Here is a 23,016-nt window from a genome sequence, read left to right as displayed (position 1 = left end):
TTGAGTTCCATGGAGGATGATGTCCATCAGGGGAATCCCAAACAAGAAAATTGCAGCAAATCTTTTATTTTGGTAGAACAGAATAGTACAAAGAACAGGGAGCAGTGGAGTCCGAAGTGTAATTTTAAATGTCGGTCAGTGACTGTAAATTCCAGGGTCTCAGTCATGGGGCATATCCCAGTCATGCAAACAGCTGCTATTTTTTGAAGTCAGTTTAATCAGAAAGTAGGGATAGTTTATATATTTCTACTAAGCAGTGTGCTTATGCTTTTTCCACTACCCTCCTGTTAGGGAAAAGAAGAAATACTGATGCAACCTACTAAGATGACATGCTGTCAATTCCTTGTCACTCTAAATACCAGCATGAATATGTTTGAAATAGCTGTTTTGTCATCATCTTCAGTATTCTGCATCTGAAGCTTACTATGTAGCTAGAAAGTTAGCTGGAGTTGTTATTGCTACAGTATTTTGGCTACCTGTTGAGAGCACATCAGGAAGGAAAATTTTCTTACGCCAAAGGAGTTAAGACGTTTATAAAATCAGGGAAGTGATGATCATATTGCATCATTTCTGCTTTTTTTGGCCTGTGGGCTATGGAGCAATTATTTCTCAATACATATGTCTCCTGGATTTGCAATGAGTGGAATCACGGAGTGGAGGTATTGCTAATGGCAAAATGTCATCTGTTTACAAAAGGAGAGCTGTGATACAGTGCTTAAAGAAAAAGTGCAACAGTCTTGTCCTTATGACTATCTGACAGCTTAGTTCCATAGATTGAATTTGCTGGTTAACAATAAACTATCAATATGTATGTTGGTGATAATTTTTGATAGTGACAAGGAAAGTAGGCCACCATTCCTTTGTCCCATTAGTAGAAATTGGTATTAAAAAGCATTTGAGTGTTGTAAAATACTAGTGTCTGATAGTTAGTGGGTTTTTTGTGGTCTTTTTTTAAAACCCTCCATTAGTGTATGTAAGTCAATATTATTCTCATTTTATAGTGGGAAGGCAGTATAGTGAAGCTTTACAGAACACAACTTGTGAATCAGCAGAGTTCTAATTCAATTTATTAGAATAAAACATTCCCACAAACTAAGGAGTCATATCTCTGGTTTATGATAGTTTAAAACAGCGCAAGAGGCAAACTTAGTGATTTGCTGTGTCTTAGGTCCTTAAATTCCTTGCTGTGGTCAACCTGCACTATAATGCAGATAGACAAGAGAAGGTGGGAACAAGAAATTAACAAAGTGGTGAGAGATTTATATAATTGCATTTATTTTACTTTATACATTTTTTTAAAATTACAGAATCTAGGGAGAGTTAGTGTATTTAATTATTTTCAGTTATATGGTTTGAAAGAGAATGTTCAAGCAGCACAATGAAGTTGTTTGTATCTTGGAAAAAATGTTGTGAGGTCACTTAGTTTTGATTGTGACATCCTTTAATGCAGATGAGCACTGGTCTTAATGCATAAAAAGTCCTGCGAAGAGGGACCATGAGAATCCAGACAAGTAGGCTGCTTGGAATAAAGGTCACCAAAAGACCAGCAGATTTCCAGCCAGGCTGTTTTGTTATCAGAGCTCCTAAGTGCAAAGGATGAAAGCTTTGGCAAATCTGTGCTGGCATAATTACTCTGTGTATGAGTATTGATTTCCTGCTTTCTGAGAGCATCTAGAGTTCCAGCTGTACTTGAGACAAACAGGAATTACTGACCCATCAGGCTGACTGTAGCAGAATGTCATCTGTTACTAGTGTGGAATCTTTCTTTTCTCTCTGCAAAAGCTGTGGACCATTCAAAAAGGGTTCTCAAAGAAGTTTTCGCTAATAATAATGTATTTTCCAGGTGCTGCCTATTGATGCAAAATGCCTACACACACTGAGAGGGACCCTCCTTAGAAATCAGTGACAGCACAGGCTTACTTAGGTGGTGTGTCAGTCGGTTGAAAAAAGGAAGTGGGATTGTCAAAATGTCAACTGATACTCCACAGATCATTTCTAAGGAAAAAAAGTTACCTTTTTAAAGAAAATGGAAACAAATCTATTGCCCTAGCCTTAAGTCTGTTACGTGGGAATGTACTTCAGAACTAGACTTGAGGGATACTGCATCAGTATGTTTAAGGCTTTGGCTAGGCAGAATAGTTGCTTTGTTAAGTTCAGCCCTATTATGTGTTTAGATGTTAACACAGCTTTTAAATCAGCTTGGCAGACCTTGATCAAACAGAAGATGTTGCCAAGTACGTTAAAAATAGATCATATTAAGTTGTAAAAATAGGTACTTGAAGCAGTTGAATAGTGTTGAATCATCCGTGAATCTACTTTTTTTTGTATAAATAGAGCTGTAGTTTTTTAATAAATGCCTTGGGGTAGGTTCTGTGTGGTTTACATAAAAGGAACTCACCCAAAATGTTTGTAGACATACACAGTATCACGTGCTTCTCTTCTGCTTTCAATGCTTTTTAGCTTCCTCAAATCCAGAAGTTATCAAGATCAGTTCTGTGTTGGATATAGCATCTCGTGTGGAAGAATATTACAGCCAAGGCTATGTTGTAGGAGCTGTTCATCCCATCATGCTGCCCATTGGACGCAGAAGGAATTTCCCCGCAAGTCACATGTATCGAGTGGTACTCTCACGACTCAAACCAAGGTAACCTGAAATCACTTGAGTACACTGATCCTTTACTGAAGCCTTTGTAATTGGACTGCTCAATATTCATAACTTACCAACTTGAAACAAGCACCTCAGGTTAGCCAGTTAGTAACATTTTTAATTAATGCTAAGCTCACAAAAAGCTAATGTTTCCTTCACCTTAGTGAATATCCTAACAAAAATCCAAAGTGTAATGTCATCTTAGAACTTGCAGCAAATGAAAGATTAACCAAAATACTAGGGGAGTAATAAGCTGCTTTAAACTATCTCATGACTACTTTTTCTTGGCTTTCAAAACTTTTATCATTTCCTAGGGAAAAGTGACATATTTTGTGAACTAATTTGTCAGGGATAGTTCAGGGTTTTTCCTTATTAAGAAGGGAATCACCATTCTGGATCAGAGGTCATACAAAAGTTTTGCTTTGACACTGAGGGAGAGGCAAGAGATTGTTTATGTTCCAGATCCATGGTCTTGTTTATGCTTTACTGCATTGTAATCACCACGTGATCCTAAGGAACACTTACAAAGCAATGCTACTATTCATTGGTTCCTTTGAATGCAAAGAAGATAACCTCTTGTTCTTATTTTGAATAACTAGAAAAGTGGATTTCTTACAGCATTAAAAACTGTCAAGCTTCCCCTTCTCTTGAGTCCCTGTGTGATGCACAAAGGTTCTTGCCTTTATTTGTGAATTGGAAGCTGCCTTGCTGGTACTCCAGTAATGCTTTCATAAAACAATAGTTTAAAAGAAATTCTCAAACCCTTTGATTAAACAAGCATTGTCCGGAGTATACAACTTAACCTTTATCAGTTCATCTGCAAATGAGATGGGTGCTGTTCCTGTGGGCAAAAGGTTGAGTGAGAAAGCAAAATGCTTGCCCTGGAGCTGAGGCTTCCAAGAACTGACACTGCCAGCACTCAGCTCTCACAATTTGCCTTATCCCTGGAGATGTGGCATCCTTTGGAGGTTGAAGGATGAGACTCTATAGCCCGCATGTGAAACTGGTATAAGTTCCAGTTTCCGTCCCAGGTGACATATGTACCAAGGCTGGTTTTACTGTAGGCAAATACACCTTCTCCAACTGCTGTTCAGGAAGTAGACTTTTATATTGGAATGTGTCTGATTAATGTTATTTTCTAAATGAAATTATTATACGAAGGAAGCATCAAATAAAATCCCATTATATTATTGGCATACACTAAATATTGTCTGACTAATAACACAACTGTCTTTGGATGACAGATGGGTACTATTCTGTAACTTTAAATGGAAGTTAGAGTTTGTCAGCTTAAATAGGAGAGTTTTAAACATTATTTAACTCTCAGTGTTTTTGCACTGTATACCTAGTATTTGCCTATACCGTTTCATTTAACAGCTGCAGCTCTGCTTTAGTTGCAAAAACTAAGCAGCAGGATGTTAACAGTGTAAAAGGACCGTTTCTATTCATGGTGTGTTTTCTACAAAACTGAACTTGCTTTGTTCTTCCTAAATTTATAGTTTAAATTGGTGTGTTTTACATTGTCAGAGATTTTTGCATTTATTTATTACAAAGGCAGAGTTGTTTGTCAGTAAAGCTCAATTTCCAAAATATCCCTCTGCATGGTCTTCAGATAAAATTCCTGTTAAATGTTAATATTCTTATCCTGGCATTGAAACACATAGTACCTGCCACTTTGTGTAAGAACAAAACCCACTGAGTTCTAGAAAGTATGGAGAGCATTGTCAGTGTTTCATTCGTAACTATTCCAAAAGAAAAGAATTCTATATGCGAGCATTTACTCAAGTTAGCAGCAAACTCCTGACAAAGAATGCTTTCTTTCTGTGTTCTAGCCAGAAGCACGAAGCACCCAGAGGACAAAGGCACCCCAGGCTGGTGATTGAGGAATGTCCTTTAACATATGAAACACTGACAAATGAAGTCGTGAAAGAACTGCTAGAAAAGGTAATGGAGGTTTTTTCCAAATTCTCTTCAAATTTTGTTTCTATCATACATTTAAGTTACATTTAGAGGTTGTGGTTTCAGTTTTGTGTTTATCTAATAGAAGCTACAAAACTTTTCTCAAATTAAGAAAGGAATTAGTTTTTGTAATGTAGGACTAAGTATCCCTGTAAAGCTTTGGAAGTCTTCACTGAAAGCAGAATCAGGCTCAAGCTGGGTCACTCTTCATAAAATACTTGTATGATGTGTGAAGTTTTATGTTTTTCTGAGTTAAGTACCCAAGAAGAAATGTTCTTCTCGTTCTTTAACAAAAAATGCTACATGTTTAGGAACTATAACAAATATTTACTTGGCACAGCTTTTGAAAACATTGTGTAGTTACAGTAAACTCCTACTGGAATGCAAGTTATGGTTCTGGTTCTTTTTTTGTTTAACTTCCTCTGCAAAATTGAAGACTTGCTGAAACAGGAAGCTATTGTTATTACAAGAGTTAGTGATATCTTTTACATTAGTTGCCAAGGAGGCTAGTAGAAGAAAAAGCATATTGGAGATCTTTAATCTGTGAAATTTCAGGAGTTGTTTGTATTTTCTAAATGGTTTGGTTTGACTTTGTCAGATGTTTCAAATTTTAAATGTGGTTATACTATGGATTTATAATATATATACCTATTCCAGGTGTACCAGAAAAAGATTAGAAGGAAAAACACACTTGAAATGAGCAGTGCTGGAGTCTTGGAAGCTTATCTGTTACAGAAGTAGTGTGTGAGAATAATTTGATCTTAAAAAGCTCTCAGTTTTAAAAAGACAGAGCCATTAATCCAGTCAAATCTTAGTACTTTTTTTAAAGATCTGAAACAGTAAGTCTTTGTGGTGTTTCAGCAAAAAGATTATCATATTGCCTATTTTTCTCTGTTGCTTGTTAAATTTAAAGCTATTTTGGTTGTTCTTGAAGCAGCAACTCTGTGTGTATAACCACAGTGACTGGCATATTGTATAATTTCTGTACGTAAATAATGTCAGTAGATAGACTGAAGTGTCACCATCATGGTACTAAAAAGGGATTGCAGTCATTTGATTTTTACTCACTCTGGGGGTTAATAGTTTATATGAGTAAACTGGATAAAGATCCTTCCTCCTCTGCCCTTACTTAATCCAGTACTTCCCCTGTGATGTCTTCTTTCTGAGCTGAAGCTCCTGTATTTACCTGTGAAGACTTGACTTTACAAGGGAGCTTGTAGTGCAAGATCTCAGGGGGTCACCTCCCTAAATGGCAGCACTCCTTAACCCAGGAAAAAAAGCACTTCCAAGAGCAGACACATCCCACAGGTGGCACAGATGTTACAATTTTGAGACTTCAGTGCAGAGAAGCCACCACTGGCTGAAATAAGAGGATTTTAATTTGCTTCTAGCTCCCTCCTTTCTCTGCTCTTCCACTATCCTCACTAATAACAAAGCTGAGTAACCTGCAAGGGGACCAGGGGGTAATGGCCCATGGCTTATGACAGAGATACTTCTGTAGTATTGCAAGTCAGTATTTTTAGTATGACTGGCATCACATATTTAGGGAAATACAATTTATTACTCTACTATACTGCTTATCAATACAACACAGTAAATAAAATACTTTGGGTTTGTTCTAAATGAAGGGTTTTGTGTATTCTGAAGTCACTTGGCTGCCTCTGGTGTTGGCCACCTTTCTTGGCCTGACTCCAAAAACATGCTGGAAAACTTCCATTTAGTACTTTAAAGTGGGGGCAGCATCAAAGACAAGTCATCCTAATACAAGGTTATTCCTTTATTTCCTGAGCAGTTTAGTAAAGTGGTTCATGTATGTACAAGTTCTAAAGAATAAAAAGGTCCATGCAGTTCTAAAGTTACTTTTGCAGCTAAGTTTATGTTGTATTGCAGGTTAATGAAGCTGCTAAAAGAGGAAAGAAGTTTGTGGGATTTGTAACACAACATTTTCCTCAACCTAAAGCCTGTAATGGAACAAATGCTGATGGAGGTGCAGAGCTGGAATCAACGCTGGGCAGAAGAAATAGGGAACACAGAAGAGAAAACTTTGATGAAAACTATAAAAACTGGAATGAAGGGACATTGAGTGGTCACTCCTCTGAGAGTGGGATAGAGGAGGAAATGCATGGAGAAAGCAGATTGTTAGAGGATTCAGATTTCCAGTTTGGAAAAGAAGTCAGCCCTTCTAAACCACGAAAAGGAGACGGTAATAAATGCTGCTTGTTTGTTGCATAAATACAGTATTTTATTGAGTTATTGAGGCGTTGGAAGAAATAGAAGAATAGCGTAATCTGTTCTATCAAATACTGGTTTTGGAAGATGCCTCTACACAAGCATATGTAAATGCATACAGATTTCTAAAGGAGTTGCCAGTAAGAGAAGCAGAAGGAATATTTGCCTTCTGCTTTATGTATGTGAGCTGTGGTAATATATTAAAATGATATTTTGGTTTTCATATAGACTATTATAGATATACTCAGAATTCTAGTTTGCAATTTAAAGAAAAAAAGAAAACCACAAACAAACCCCATAAAATAACCCACGGTGACTTAAAATTTGGTGCAAAGGTATTTTTGCTTAATATGTGTATAACAAACATGTGGCAGTAAAAATCCTTCCTATTAGAAGAGTGCAGTTGTTACAAAATATTTTCTGCAGTGCACATGTAGTTTTACTCAACATTAGGTTATAAACATGTAATGATTTCCAAGTATATGTTGTGATTCCAGTTGTGCCTGTTTCAAAGCTGACAACAAAGAGAGCCCCTTCCAGCTAGAGCCATAATTTTACATGGTCCCAGGCAATTCACATAATGTACAGCAAATAAATCCGTTCATAATGGATTCTTTCTGGCTAACGTGCCTTCAAGAAGTGTCCTGAAAGAGATCACTGAAATTAATGCATTGACCATGAAATCGAAGACAATAATTGTTACAAAATGAATTTCTTAGAGAAAAGTAAGCATTAGAAATATAGGAAGGAAAAGCGTAATTGAAAAAATGCTGGTACTGTGATAGACAACTTAGTTGTAGAGGAATGAGATGCTTAGTGTAGTCTGTGTAAAAAATGGCCTGAAATGTTGATTTCTGGTACTGAAACTCTAAGGCCTCCTGGCTGCTAAGAGGAGAAGGTAAAAAGGAAGTAATCTAAGTAAGAGAACTAATGCAGGACAGTATTGTGTGGAAAGCAGGCAGTGTGAAACTTTCATGTCAGGCTGCATTCCCTGATGAGCCAGACATGTTTTAATTGCTCTCTAAAGCAACCTTTTCACTTTGCTGTTAAAGCAGCCTTTCCAGTTTGTAGACTGTGAGAATAATGACTCTAAGCACAAAGATAATCAATGTCCCTCTTATTTTTAACACTTGAGTAGAAGCCATTTTCCTACAAGTGAGCTTTTATAGCATAATCTGTTAAAGCTTAACTCTTTTCTTACAGCTTGAAATACTGTATTTGCTACGTATAGTAGAATAGAAGTCCTGTAAGGAAGAAGTGGAAAACTCTTGGTTCTGTTCAGGAGCATTGTTTGTGCAGGCTGGTGTGACCAGATAGATCAGCAGCCAGTGCATCCCCTACATGCAGTGTTCTCAGGAAACTTCAAAAAGCTGTGGCAAGGATATGCCAGGCTTCTGTACACTAGTCAAATAGAAAATCACTGGAGTTTATAAGATAAAACTTCTGAGAACTTAACCACCTTTCTTGGCTTATGTTTTATGTAACCATCATTTTGAAAAGTACTGATGTAAATGTTCCAAGGCAGTCTTACATGTGTATAGGTATATACTGATGTGCCAGTGTGCCACTTCCACTTACCTCTGCTCAAAAGAGGCAAAGATGTGTCCAAGTTACAGATTTGGGGATTGTAAGTACAAATGTTTACTGTTACGTTGCTTTTTGAACTATTCTATTGAATTTTGACTATAATACATTGCTTGCAGAGGTGAATTTCTGGTAGATGTGAGGAATTGAATGGTTGTATTGGGAAACATTTTTTTTTCAGAAGAATAAGGGATCTCATTTCAATATATGGGAAGAGAAATTAAGCTTTGTCAGGATAAACATATCTATAATATATCATATATATAAGCACCTGTGAAAGTGATAAAACTGTATAAAAAGAGTAATCTCTTACTGAAAGTTCAACATTTTGTTCTGAATTTGCCTTATTCTAGGCATCTGATGACACCTGCAGTGGGTGTAGTAACACTTCTCAAAGCAGAGAGGGACTTTTCCAGATACTGCAGTTTATACAAATCCTATTTTGGAAATGTCTCTGTTTCTGGAGCCTAGAGAGACTGACTTCTTAACAGGGGTCATATAAGCGAATTCCTTTGTTTTGACAATGTGAAAACTTTGACATTTAGAAGTTGGTTTGCATTGAGTTAGGCTGCCCAGCAGCCCCCAGATTAGGCAATCTGAGAAGATTTCTGAGCAAATGCTTTATCTTACTTCTTTACACCAGTGACACACAAGTGTATTTGTAGAATTCACAGTTAGGATTTCATAATTGCACCAGTGATTTCCTAAAATGCTCTGAGTGTGTTAGTTTTTAATGAGTGCTTGCTTGTGACTGGCTTTGTAACAGCACTGTATTAATACCTGACAGAAAAACAATTTGAGGGTGTGTTGGTTTTGTATCCTGAACTTCCACTGATCATCAGTTACTATGGGAAACTTCTCTCATTCTGTAAGCAACAGATTACACTGCTTCAGAAAATAATGAGTAAAAGTCAGTGTAAGGCATTCTTTATATTTACAAGTTTAGAAAATTGTCTTTTGTTTTTCTAATTGCAAATATTTATAGCCTGTGGCAAGTGGCTACAAATATTTGCAATACAAATATTTGTATTTGTACAAAACAAGTGGCAGAAATGAAGGCTGTTTCCACTGGGTTTTTCTTAGTCCTTGTATGTTTTCTTTATGCAAACCTCAACTACCTGAAGAATTCAGTGACAGCCCAGCTCTAGTAAGTTCACATTTTCCTCATATCCCAAAGTGTACCTCCCCTCATACCTTATCCTGTGTGTGTTTAGGTCTTAAGTAGAGCCACATTAAGAAACAATTATTAAAACTGTTGCTTAGAACTAGAAAATGATATTAAAATAGGTGATTAATAATATTACTAATTTTTGAGCACTGTCTTTGAGGTTCATTCTTCCTTTCTCTCTCCTTAGACAAGCTGTATACAGTTTTCAATGTTTTTGATGATGATTCTACCTGCTGGACCTACCATGAAGGTGTTTTGTCTATGAAAGTAACAAGAAAGGGGCCAGTTGTTAGCACACTGGAAGCAGACTGGCTAGAATTAACTACATTTTATTATAAACAAGGGTTGGCCTTAGTTGATTCTTTTGTACACTGGGAAGCTTCTAAAGGTGAGTACTGTTACCAGGATATCACGAAGTTTTTGCTTATTTACATAGAACTACTGAGTTTTTGAAAAAAATTATGGTTATGTTTTGTTTCTTGATGGAGGGTGTTTATGTAAACATGTGCAGATAATCTGTAACTGCCCAGAAAATAAATTACTTCCTTCTAGGTATCAGATTCCACAAGTTTATTAATGGACTAAGTAATTGAGATTTTTTGCTTTGTTTTATCAAATTGTCAATTTCCCAAGCAGCAAACTAGAGTAGCTTTATAACAAAATAAACCTTTTGTGCTAGTTCTTCTGGTTTGATTTGTGCTTTTTCAAGGAAAAGACAATGGGATGAAAAGTGTTTAGAACTCTCAAACTCTGCTGCTGGTAGAATATGTAATTGAGAGGTTCATTTCCATTTGAACTCGATTTTTCTGGAAACCAGAAGTTAAAAGTGTGCAGAAAATAGTGGGTAACTGCTGTTGTACAATTACTTGGGAAAAAAAATGAAGGAAGTGGCAATACTCTAGTGTTAGGGGTAAGACCAATACAAACTGACATTAATAAATTCCAGAACAATTAACTATTTTCACAAATGTTGTTCAGTAGCAAACCTACACTCTATACTTCACTAAGGTGATGCTTTGGTTGCATTTGTAGCTGTCTTGCTTGTACAAGTTGTTGCTGTTCCTTTAGAATTAATTCTTGCAGTGTAAGCAAGCAAAATACAGGGTTGGAGTAAAGTTTTGTCAAATGTTTGTTGAAAAGATTTCAGAGAACTTAAACAGTTTTTTGCAATGCTCAGGATTAACAAGTGCAATAGATAATTAAAGTGGCTTTCCTAAGTCATTTTGTCTGCTTTTTTGTATTAATTATGTGAGGAGGGTAAAATTACTGTCAATTTGTATAGTTGTTATATTCACTATGCCTTATGCTTTTTTCTGATAATTTTTATTTAAAACAGTGTACTCATCATCCCTTTTGTAAGGCTTGGATTATTGGAGGCCTTAAATTTAAAGAAACCTGCAGATCATAAGATCTTTGCAAGTTAAATTATGATTCTTCAAAAACAAAAGCCTTACACTAATGACAGCTCTTCAGTTTTCATTGCTCTCCACGGTTTTGAGTGTGAATCACTGTGTTTCTGTAGCTCTGCAGTAAGTTTAGTGACTCAGAGGCACAGAAGCTCATCAGCATAGGTTTACTTCTGATGGAATTTGGCAGCTAGTCCTTCTCAAACTGCATAATTTGTGCACAGGAACAGTCTAATGCCACAGTTTGTTGCAGGCATCTTTTTTGCTCTGAAACTGTTATTCCTATTTATTTAAGTCAGTGGAAGAACCAAATTTCCTTCAGTGGAGAAGAGATGAGAATTCAGACTTGTAGTTTTCAATACAGAGTTTTTTTAGAGCTGGAAAAGAACTCTCTGGAGATCTGTTACAGTTCACTGAAGGGTGGTTTTGGCAGCTGTTGAAATTAATCTTTGCAGCTGTTGTCCAACAACAGTTTTACAGTCTTCCCATTTCCCACAGAGAGAGCAGTCTGCTCTCCTCTGCATGAATAACTCCCCGTTTTTAATACCCAGGTAATAACATACCTCATCCAGTATTGGAGGGGTTTAATGCTGATACTCTGAGGATTACATGATTTTGCTGTACCAATGTAGTTTGTTGGTCAGCTGTCAAGATAAATCTCCACAAAAGGCTGTTAGGAGAAACAAAACCAGAAAATGAACCAATATTGATGCACGACTTTACTCTGGGCCAAACGGATGCTGCCAGGCTTTGACATGTGAGTCAGGGAGTTGTGCTCTGAAACTTCCTTCCCATCAGGAATCCTCCTACAATTACTTGTTTCAGGCTCTTCCTGTGGCCATTTATGTATTTAAGTAGCTGTAGTTGAGCTTTACACTTCGTGGTTCACTCATTTTTGTGCTCTCTCCCACCATACCAAAAACCACATGTCTTGTCAGGAGAACAATATTGAAGTTGAGAAAAAAAGTGTTATGCCCATCTCTGCAATGGATATGCTGAATATAGGAAACTGGAATTCATGCTGGAGTATGGAAGGGGTTAATGTTTTTGAGACAGGAGTTCATAGTTCAATTTGCATAGAAAAAAGGGATTTTAATAGCAAGTTGAATTGTACACTCCATAAATAACCACAAATTTGAGTGTGCTGAGTCATTTAATTTCATTTCAGGGAACTGTTCAGTGAGAAAGAAACATCTTGTGACATCTTGGTAATCTATTAATCTAAAACTTCATGCCTATGTTTATGTTCACAGGGGATTATTTGCCCAAATCTTTAGAAGGACTATTTATCTATGAAGAAGAAGGTGCTGGGGTTCCAGGTTCCAACAGGAAAGGAAATGATGCAATAGTTGTTGAACAATGGACAGTCATTGAGGTAAATAGGTGATGATTTAGCAGTGCTATTTCCTACTTGTATTTTTCTTTGTTTTTTCCTTTAGGATGCTGGTACCAGTGTTCCATAAACATTCAGGATGGTTTCCTGAAGTCACCTGCATAGACTTAACTAAATGATAAAAAATAAATCAAATTTATGATTGGGCATTGGTAAATGTGCATAAAAGAAATAGGCCAGAGGAGTTCTGGCCTGGCATTTGTAAATGTTCATACCAACAAATACAACTACAAAAGAAAATGTCTTTGGGGGTTTTTGTGTGTGTTTCAGAGCAATTTAGGTGTGATTTCAGCAAATACAGGTCACATTGATAGTGTGAAGTACTTTTTAAAAAAGGGGGAGAAAATAGGTAGCACTAGAAACACAAGAGAAAATTGATAGTGAATTAATTCGGTATGATACTCAGATATGTGTTTTTATGAAAATTTTACTGCTAAACATGAAAGACTTAGGTTTCCTAATAAATTTGCATCTACTGCTGTAGTAGGTTACAGCAATAAAATTACTTAAATGACTCTTTAGAAATATTCTAATCTTTTAGGATTATTGGTATGAATGATGTCTGAAAGCAGTTGTTGTTGGCTTAAGGTCTTGCTTTTGAAATAGCCAATGATAAATACATTTACCATTGTGAAAAAATCCACATCAAACTAAAGACTTGTATATTTAAAAAAAAAAAAAAAAGGAGCCACCACCAAAAAAACCCACCAAAACTTTAAATGTGTAGCTAAGAGAGATGTTTATTTTTCACATGTGGGGTAAAAAGTGCAAAGATTTCAATTGAAACACCTAGTTATGGTACTTTAAAAGTTTTAGGCACTAATTTATCAAAGTGACAAGTTTAATGAGTGAGATGTGCTTTGAATTATGTCTTGGTGAGTCAGGGCTCATACCTGATGTTAATAAATTCTGCTTTTCATGGATTTTGTAGTCTTGAACTTCTCAAGTTGTTTTCAGTTTGGGATAATGAATCTCCATCAAACAACAGCTTGATGTAATTTCAAAGGATTATCTTATTAAAAGTGAGAGGGGAGGGGTTGTAATTGTGTAGAAATGCAAATAAAACCTGTACAGAGTCTCTTTACTACTTTTTATAATTATTAATGTAGGGGTGTGAAATTAAAACAGATTATGGACCTTTACTGCACACGCTGGCTGAGTTTGGATGGCTCCTGACCTGTGTCCTGCCTACACCAATTGTACGACACGACAGGTACCCAAACTGTTGATTACAGCATTTTTGGTGTGTATGTCTGAGAATCATTCAATAATTGCTTGCATACTTTTAATGTAAAAGGAAGAAAAATGCTGCTGATGTTAAATGTGTGTAAAGCTTGAGATGTAAGTAGCATTTTCATAGAGTGTTTTGCTACATCTGCTTTTGACTACTGATGTCAGTGAGTTCTAATTCTACATTTAAAATACATTGTATAAATCTAAACATTAAAGATTTTATTTAGGAAACTTTTTATCACATACCCGACTCACAGCAGTGCTTCAACTAGAAACAAGTGTTGAAATGTTTCACTAGTTCAGGACCTTGGTGAATGACTGATTTAAACTATGGAAAGAATCATGTGGTCACAAGACAGTCATGGAGTATTTGTTGCAAATTAGGGCAGAGAATGTGCTAATCCAGCAAGTTATTGAGCTGTTTCTCTTCTCTAATATGGACCTTTATGGTTCCTCTCAAATATAGTACCAGACTACTGGACTTCAGGTGTCTAGCAGTAATGCTTATTTAGAGCACTGAAAATTGCAGATTTGGATTCCCCATAAGGTTCCAGGCTTGCCTTTTTTTTTTTTTTTTTTTTTTTTAATACCACCCCCTTCCCCAAAGAAAAAGGTACTCTGGTTTTCATCACAGTATCAAGCTAAAAAATGGCAAATGAAACGCTAGACCAAGCTTTCTTAATGCCTCTCTTCTCTCATCATTTTTTTTAAGGTTCTCCACCCATTAGATTAAGATTGCCACACTTCAAAAACAAACAAATGTACTGAGGCAGGGCTTAGGGCTCATTAACAGCTGTGGAAAGAGTGAATGACTTGAGTAATCTTTCCATCCCAGACCTCACTGTGTGAAATCAAGACAGCATGAAAAAGATGTGAATGAAAGCTTCTAAGAAAACTGCTGCAAGAAAGTGGAGTTCTGGTCAAGGGATTTGACATAATTAAATCAACTCACCCTGTCTAAAAAGGAGGCCTTTGTGATCTGGAAATAGGTGTTGGGTTGGTTTTGGCAGTGGTTTTTCTAATAGTTGATTTTAACCAACTGGTTAAATGCAAAGATGAATTTGTGGTAAAATATGGCGTGCTCTGTTACCTTTTTTTTTTTTTTTTAAAGGTTTCTATTTTGTTTTCCTCTGGAAGAAAAAGCAGTTTCCAGAAAATGAAACAAATAGTTATTCTTTAATTTCTTCAGTAATTTTGTAGTTTAAGTGTATTAGCTCTGAACATGGTGGACTTATTGGCTACATGAACTGCTCGGCATGGTTTTCATAAACAGCTGAAATTTTGGCCAAGTCTTGGAGCTTGAGAGTAAGTCTTGAGAATCTGGATATAATCTTTGAAGAATGCCAGTGAAGAATGGGAGGGAGATTTCAGTAGCCATGGTGTGTTCTGAGTCACAGGATGAGAGAATATTTAACTTCCAACCTTTTGTGTCCCACAAGCAGTGTAACTGAACCCATCCCACAGGGTCTGGACAGCAGGGTCAGGAATGTCCTGAGCAGCTGCTGAGTGACACTCTGGGAGTGTCAGCCTGTGCTTGCAGCACATCAGATGGTGCAGAGATCAGAGCCAAGGCAGGACCAACTAAAAGAGGCTAAGTACTGTAATTAAAAAAAATAAAATAGGATGCAGTGCTGTAGGAAGCATCAGCAGATTGATTAGGCTGGAGCTGTTCCTTGAATTAGTGAGACTATACCAGGAAGATATTTAGGTTTCAAATAGTGCTGTATCCCAGATGTGAAACAACCAGAGCATGAGCAGCAGTACTCCTACTAAAGGAGTTGTATCCTGGCCAAATCTGAAACTGGATTAATTTTGTATCCACACTGGAGTAACTCAGCCTAATAAAAGCCATTGGTTTTCTGGCCTAAATGGTTGAGTAGGAGTCTGTAGGAATTATCTAATGCTTGGTGTCCCATTGTAGCTTGTGAGTTGCTCTTGGAAGAAATAGGGTGAATCATGTTTTATGTGCCTGTAGCATATCTCATATACAGCAATTAAATTTGCTTTTAAAAAAGGAAAAAAACTTATGAACAAGAATTCCTAGTTAGGGATTGAGAATTCATGAGAATCAGAGAATGACTGTCTTCCTGTTCTCATAGGCTGAGTAGTGATTGATAAGTACTATTTTTAGGCATTGATGTTGGTATTTAAAGAGGAAAAGAAATTCCTGGATGGTTACTGTGTCTGCTATGAAAGATGCCATTACTGTGGTGGTGTTGGGTTATCCTAGGAATGCAAAAGTCCTAATAAAGAAGATCACTTTATGCTGCTCAACAGCTGGGTTTTTTCCCAGACTTGAAACTCTGAACTCAAAACCCTGCCTGAATATTAAGAGGCTTCAGAAAAACTGAAAAAACGAAATAAGCAACAGTTTGGGATGATCTGACAAAATTGTTTTCATGTTTATTTTTAAAATAGAATTTGTATATAGTATTTATAGAAAATTTTGTCTATTATCCCCATTTTTGCTCACTGTAGTACTTTGCTCTATTCTGTCTTCCTTTTTTCCTAATTTATTGCAAAACTTTCCCTCATCTCAGATCTTTTGTGAGTATCTAGAAAATACTTTACTTATAAATTAGTGCTACTGCAGCTTTTAGTGTGGTATTACTATGAGTTTGTAAAAATCCATACGTGTTTGTGGTTGAAAATTAGAATTATTTTTAAGGCTTTTTAAGTTTTTCATTTAACAGTAGATCCTTTAAACCAGGACACTTAGTATCTCAGGCTGGTGTCTGTCTCAAAACTGAAAGTCTAGATGCTATCCAGTTCCAAAGGAGTGCAAAGTTTTATTTTGAGAAATTAAAAAACAAATAAACAGAAACCTCTGAACACATAATTTATCTTATTCATTTTCAGAAAATCTAACAGCTATTCTAAGTGCTTTGTATATCAAACAGTCATGCATTTTAAAAAATGGATCTGTAAAACCCAGAGCCATTGGCAGTATTACTGAGCTTGTAGCCCCATGGTTGTTTTGGAGGACTTAAATACAGACGTGTAAGAGGACACAGTTTTTGCCCATACAGCATAAGCAGACAAACAAATTGCTGGTGTTTCAACAAAAGAGTCTCTGTTGCTCTTCATCACTCTTGAAAGAAGAGACAGGAAAAAGGCTTCAGCAGCCTTACTCTGCAGTGACCTTTATTTCCCTTCACTGATTAGTCCCTGAAAATGGGCAGGGCAGACTATGGGCAATGCAGTGCAAAAACACTGACTTTATGGTTATTAATTTATCCTAGCTCACTACTTCATCTGTGTTTTCAAATTCCCTGACTTATGAGGCAAAGAGGGAATGTAGAAATGTGAGGGAAACTATGGGGCTTCCCTTGCTCTAAGCACTTTTTCTCATTTAAATTCAGTGGAAATCCCACTGTCATTGAGTTCTTTGTGAATTAAGCTCATAGCAGCTTTGCCGTGTGTGGCATTTTAATAAGGTCAGACTTAGAAATTTGTTAATTTACTTCTTGTCTACTCACCATCGTGTCCTTTTTCTGTTCTAGTAGAATTTGTACAAGCTGTAGCTTAATGTTTGGGTTTTTTTCTTTTCTCTGAAGGAATGCAGACACTGTTACAAAATAAGCCTTAGGCTCTTCCCCTGCCAGAGACCGTGCTCAGCCTTGTTGCTTGGAAGAGACATTTTTCAGTTGATCAAAAGAGACATAACTGAGGCACAGAGAAATACCTAGCCAAGTGGAATCAGGCTGTAGGATTGCAGATTTCCTAGTAATTACATAAAATCTAAACACTTTTTCTTTTAATGAATGCAAATAGTGAGGTAGGGACTCTTGGAACAGGAAACCTTGTTAGGCTTAAGGAAATGAATGAATTTGTTCTCCTCTGTTTTTGTTTTTCCCACAAGCTGTAGTTTTTCATGCTGTTCTCATCCAAGGAAGACATGCAAAGGTATGCTATGACCTGAATTCAGCTGGACTGAAAGGAAGATTGTGAGGGGCCAAAGAGTCACAAATCCATCATCACTAACTGTTGATCTGAGTGGCTGTCTGTGCAGAGAATAGTACTGGTTTGGGTACTTTCTCAGAGCCTACTTCCAGAAGCTTTACTAGGGCAGGCTGTTAACAAGCTCTTCTGAGCTCATAGGAACAGTTTTAATCCCTGGTTTTTCTTGGAACAAGTCCCTGATGTGAAATACAAAATAATTTTCAGTTGTGAAACATGCAACCCTTCGTGTGTGTGGTTGTTAACCTTGTGACATATCCATACTGAAGTTTTACTTCAACTTACATTGTTTTAGTAGTTCTTTCTGTAATGTTATGCATAGTGACAGTTTTATAATTGATGGAATAGGTAGAATCATAAATACTTCAAACAAACTCCCATCTCTTTGGTGTTTCTATTTTGCAGCCTATATTTAGTGCACTCTTAAATCTGTAGTCACCCTTTTGCCGAACAATTTCAGTGTTTTGCCTTTATATGCTTAAATATCTTATTGAATACTGCCCAGAAGCAGTTGGGGGGAGAAGAACTTAATAAAATGTAGTATTTGGTATTTAGAAGAACACAGGAATTTTTAAAATCTTCTAATTCTAGAGTTCTCATCTTGAAATCATTTCACTTTCAGTGACATGGAGCTGGGGTTTGTATTATATATCCTGTCAATGGGGTGGCATGTATTTCTGCTGGAAAGGTGATGGAAATACATTAAAACTTAAAGAGGATGTATTTATCACCACTACTAAGGAGGTGTAATGCTTATGAAACATCATATCAGTAATATCTGCTCTGGGGAGAAACTTTACTTGTCATGTTAATTTTTCTACAAGTATTCCCTTTTGGAAAAAACCCAACACCTTTGCTTTGTCTAGCACAACAGTATTAGCATCTGTAAAAGTTCCAGGACTGAAATAGCTTTTTTTTCTTTTTCCTTCTTTGTTTTTCGTACTAAATTATTCTCCCTTGTACAAAACACCTGGTGTCATTCATCTCATTCTTGAGGTAAAACTTATCAAAACTGAGCTGAAGCCCTTTATCCATAGGTGGTGAGGCAGCAAACTTGTCCTACTGTGTCAGTTAGATGGCATTTTGCAACTTTTATTTAGCAGTAAAGAATATTAATTCCCAAGTTTCACACCACAAAGTATTGAGAGATTTGTTGAAGCTGTGGATCTATTAAAATTTGGTCTGGTTGTTGTGACATCATAATATGTTGTTGTACATTTAACAAGAAAAGACTTGTGGAGGTTTACTTCAGACATTAATGTGCAGACTTGGATTAAAGTAGGAGCTCTGATATTTAAACTTTCAAGAGCACACATGTTAAATAATTCCAGTTATGGTAACACAAGTTAATGGTCTGTCCATATTTTCATGTGCATCACATTAACCCAGTTCTATGCTTCTGTTTTTTAAAAAATATCATTATAGAACCATTGAGGAATTAATAAACTGGGTAATACTCTGTAGTCTGTCCTCACTCGTGGACTTAAACCCACCTTAAAGTTGGCTTTGAATGTTAGTGACAATTACTGCTTTAAAACATGGAAACTATTTTCTTTACATTTTAGTGAAGGAAATCTGGCCACAAAGCAAGTAATTTTTCTTCAGAGACCTGTTATGTGGAGTTCTGCTGTCCAGACACCAGAGGTGAGTAACTTATTTGTGGTATTAATATAAAACAATTAGTACTTCACATAATGGTAAGATACAGAAACAAACTAGACTCAGCATTAGCAGGGGGAAAAGTGGCAGAACAGGGTTTCCCTCAAACAGGTTCAAGTTTGTGGATGTTTTTTGCAGCTGGATCACATTAATTTTTTTCCCTCAGCAGTTATATTTTAAGCCGTGGAACAGTTATAACCATGCTAAAACCCTGTTTTGTGCTGAGGACTTACTGTGTCTCAGGTGAATGAGGTTGGCTATGCTGTATTTCCTTGGAAGTCTTTAGGGAGTCTTAAAAGTTCTTCTGATCAAAATCCTTCATCTCTTGCTCATGAAACAGAAAACTATTTTGACCTTCAAAATACTTTCACCTTTTTAGAAGAAAGGAGTGTAAAGCTGTGCTGCAAGGGATACTGTCATCTGCAGGTTATCAGGGTGAAGGGCTCTTGTTGCATGAAAATGTGTGACAGAGATAAAGGCTTTCAAATTCCTGCAGCTGAACCTCAGCAACTCCTTGTCCCTCTTGAGTGGAGCGCCCATAACAGTGGCTGTATCAAGTGCTTTGAGGATTCAGTGACTGACATCTCCACATTCTGCTCAAAATCAATGTCACAGTTACTGCACCTGCAAAGTACTGCAGTAAATCCTGCTGTGCCCAGAGAAGGGTGAGCTCCTGGTGGGCTTTTCTTTGCCAGGTGTTTTGGCAAACTGATGGGTTTCCGTTTTTGGTTCTTTCTTGTTTTCAGTGGCTGGTCAGCCTTTCTCTATTCAACATGTCTTTCCTGTGATAATCTTAAGCAGTTAGGAAAGCTATGAATGTTTTCACTCATGTCCAGCAGTGGAGCAGTAACTTTACAAACTCATTCATGACATATAATTATATGATTAGCAGTGATACCTAGATGCTTCTTTCTCTATTTGTATGAATACTTCCATAAGTCTCTAAATTTCTTGCTTTTGTATTTGATCTTTCTCTGTGTTTTTTACTGTCTGTTCAGTGTTTGCCATCATCTGTGTTTTCCTTTGTTTAGTGTTTCTAAAATATACTCTTCCTTTTTTTGTTCTTCTCCAGGCTTCTGCTTATCTCCAGCCTAACTTCCTTCTCACTGTGTCCCCTGATAATTCTTACTTCCATGCCTGGAAGAACTTGCCTTCAACATGCACAGTTCAAGTCCTGTTTTATTGTTTTTTGTCTCTGCCACAGTCTCAATTCCCAAATAGTTCTTGTATGTTGTCATAAATTTCTTCATTTTCAGAATTGGAGCTCTTGCTTTTTTTGTTCTTCAGTGTTCCATGTAGTCTCCTTTGACAGTGTCTTAATCTCTCTCCATTCATACAGTCTTCTGAAATTCTGCCAGTGGAATTTTTTCTCTAACCACCCTCTCTGTCAAAAGCACCTCCAGCTTTTGTCTTTAAAACCTTCAGATTTCTTTCCCATGTCTGACTTTGAAACCTTTACTTTTTTCCCTAATACTTTTCTGAAAGTATGTTTTGGACCTCCATTTTTGATAGCAACATGGTAAATATGTAAAGCAATATCATGTCAGTCATAAAATAATGCTTTTCTTGATATTTTTCCCTTGGTGATGCATAATGTTACTTCAAACTATGTGTCTCTTAAAAGGCAGTGTAACTGTATGTCACAAGCTGGATTCTGCCAAGAGATGTAATACAAACCAGTTCTGTAAAAACATTCAGGAACTGATGGATCTTTGAGACATGGCTTAAATTAAAAATAGGAAGCATTGTACTTGCTGTTTAAATTCTTTTCCCCTGTTGTGGGGTGGTGAGCAGCCTTGGGTTATACAAATAAAATGTGGTTTGTAGTTGTTGTTTTATTTTGTTGGAATGGGAAATGTTTGACTTAAGCATTAAACATAATTAAAGTAAACAAGAAATAGCTGATTTGTAACCATTTACATCAGGATTTCTGTGTTTGAAATCTGAACAAAATACGCTTTTTCAGTACCAGTGAGTGTTTTGCTTCTCTACCAGGAAATTTCAGTATGGTGAGGTCATTTAGTTTGGGATAAATAGGTAACTGGGGCTGAAGCTGAAACATTTCACAGAATTATATTTTCCTTCTGTTTTGCCAGTTATGTTGGTTTTCCCCATAATTTTAACATATTTACTTTATTGCTTTGTTTACCAAAATCTTTGCTATCTTGGCATGGAGTGCCTAGATTTCAGGTGTAAAACAAGCTATTGAAATTTGAAAGCATTCCCTTTTGCTCTAGAAACTTCAGTGTTTTGGAGGGGTTGAGGTTTTTACTTTGGTTGTTCTGATTTTGTGGAGGGTTTTTTGTTTTCTGTAACTTTTATTTGAAATGTCCCCTGGACACTGATGACACAGCTGTACAACTTTATCAAACTTTGCAAACATTTTAGTTAAAACATGTAATTCCTATGATTGTATGTTGTTGGTCATGGCATCTTCCTTTTCATTTGTACTCTGTATCTGTTCACTGATGTTCATATTACATTAAAGCTGGTGTTCAAAAAAAATTTCACATCCACAGCTTAGGATGTTTTTGAAACACAGAAATATTTCAGGTGTCTAAAGTTTAATTTTTAAAAAAAGACTGCATCACAACTTAGGATTATTTAAGCATACACATGTTCACAACTTAGATACCTTAAGAAGAATGCTGCTAACAAGGCTCTTTCATTACTGAACTAAGACAGCAGCCTCACCCAGGCCTTCTCATCACTTGACCATCAAGCCCTGGTCACATCACTTTCCAAGTCCCCACATTGCAGCAGGGTCTGGCCATGGAAGGAGCTGTGCTCCTTAGGCATGTCCAGCTGTTGGACCTCTGTCACTTCCATTCTGGAAAATGGCAGCACAGGGTATGGGGTGTTTTCTATATTCAGACTAGATTTTTTTTTAGTTGTCAGATTGAATTTAGCATTGCCATTTCTAAAGTAAGATTTGCTTCAGTGAGAATTGAGAGGAACCCCCCATTGCTTGGCCCCTTAATCTCACAGGGTCTCTTTTCTGAGGATGGAACATGTTATGTCCTCACAGCTCATGTCTGCCTTGTGTATTTGTGGGGTAGTGTGTTATGGCCTGGCTTATGATTGATGTGATAAATAAACCTTTGATTATGTGATAAATAACCTTGAGTTACAAGGGCTATATCCTATCTCAGTGTTCTTTTTGTTTGTCACTTACCATTTGCTTTTCTAAGAAAGGTTTCAGAGGACGAGATGCAAGATTGAACCATGCAGTGCTTGAGGGGGTTGTTTTTCTTTATTTCCCTTAAGCAGGCTTTTCCATCCTCTTACTGTGGCAGTCAGGCAAATCTTATTTCCTTCTGTTTCTCCTGAGGCAATGCTGTTTCTCCTTGTCTGATTTCCCAATGTCTCCTGTAACAGCTTTCCTGAATATGTTTCCTTTAGCCACATGGGCCATTGTTTTTTTCTGATTCAAAGGGATTTGAGAAAAAGCTTAGCAACAGAAGGGGGACACAAACTTGCCAAAGCATAGTAAAAGTCTGTGGAGTGTTGTTGTTTTGGTTTTTTTTTTAAGTGTTTGCATTGTGTCCTTCGTGCACTGAAATGCAGCTCTGTGCTGAGGCTAGATTCCCTCTTAGCTACATGTGCTCCGTCTGTGGGCAGGGTGGTGTCCCCTGGCAAACATTTCCTGGTGAAGTTGTGCTTGTGCTGAGAGCAGGGCTCCTGCAGCTGGCTCAGGGCACTCCAGCCTTGCTGACCCTGCTCCTCTGTGTGACTCAAGGCACTGACATTGTCTCTGGAGGTGCTACATCATCACAGA

General features: G+C 36.9%; 1 protein-coding gene across 3 annotated transcripts in view; it reads left to right on the top strand.

Moving 5' to 3' along the window:
- The window catches only part of RFTN2 (raftlin family member 2), a 30,547-nt gene that overhangs the window by 3,059 nt on the left and 4,472 nt on the right, over positions 1-23,016 (top strand). For all 3 annotated transcript variants that reach the window (XM_033065432.2, XM_033065431.2, XM_033065433.2), the window contains 7 exons: positions 2,461-2,644; positions 4,480-4,591; positions 6,497-6,809; positions 9,775-9,975; positions 12,247-12,368; positions 13,496-13,599; positions 19,145-19,223. In XM_033065432.2, coding sequence (XP_032921323.1) covers positions 2,461-2,644; positions 4,480-4,591; positions 6,497-6,809; positions 9,775-9,975; positions 12,247-12,368; positions 13,496-13,599; positions 19,145-19,223 — 1,115 coding nt within the window. The remainder of the gene's footprint in view (positions 1-2,460; positions 2,645-4,479; positions 4,592-6,496; positions 6,810-9,774; positions 9,976-12,246; positions 12,369-13,495; positions 13,600-19,144; positions 19,224-23,016) is intronic.

Source organism: Catharus ustulatus, chromosome 7 (genome assembly GCF_009819885.2).
Source record: "Catharus ustulatus isolate bCatUst1 chromosome 7, bCatUst1.pri.v2, whole genome shotgun sequence".
NCBI classification, from domain to species: domain Eukaryota; kingdom Metazoa; phylum Chordata; class Aves; order Passeriformes; family Turdidae; genus Catharus; species Catharus ustulatus.
This window is presented reverse-complemented; position numbering and strand designations above follow the sequence as displayed.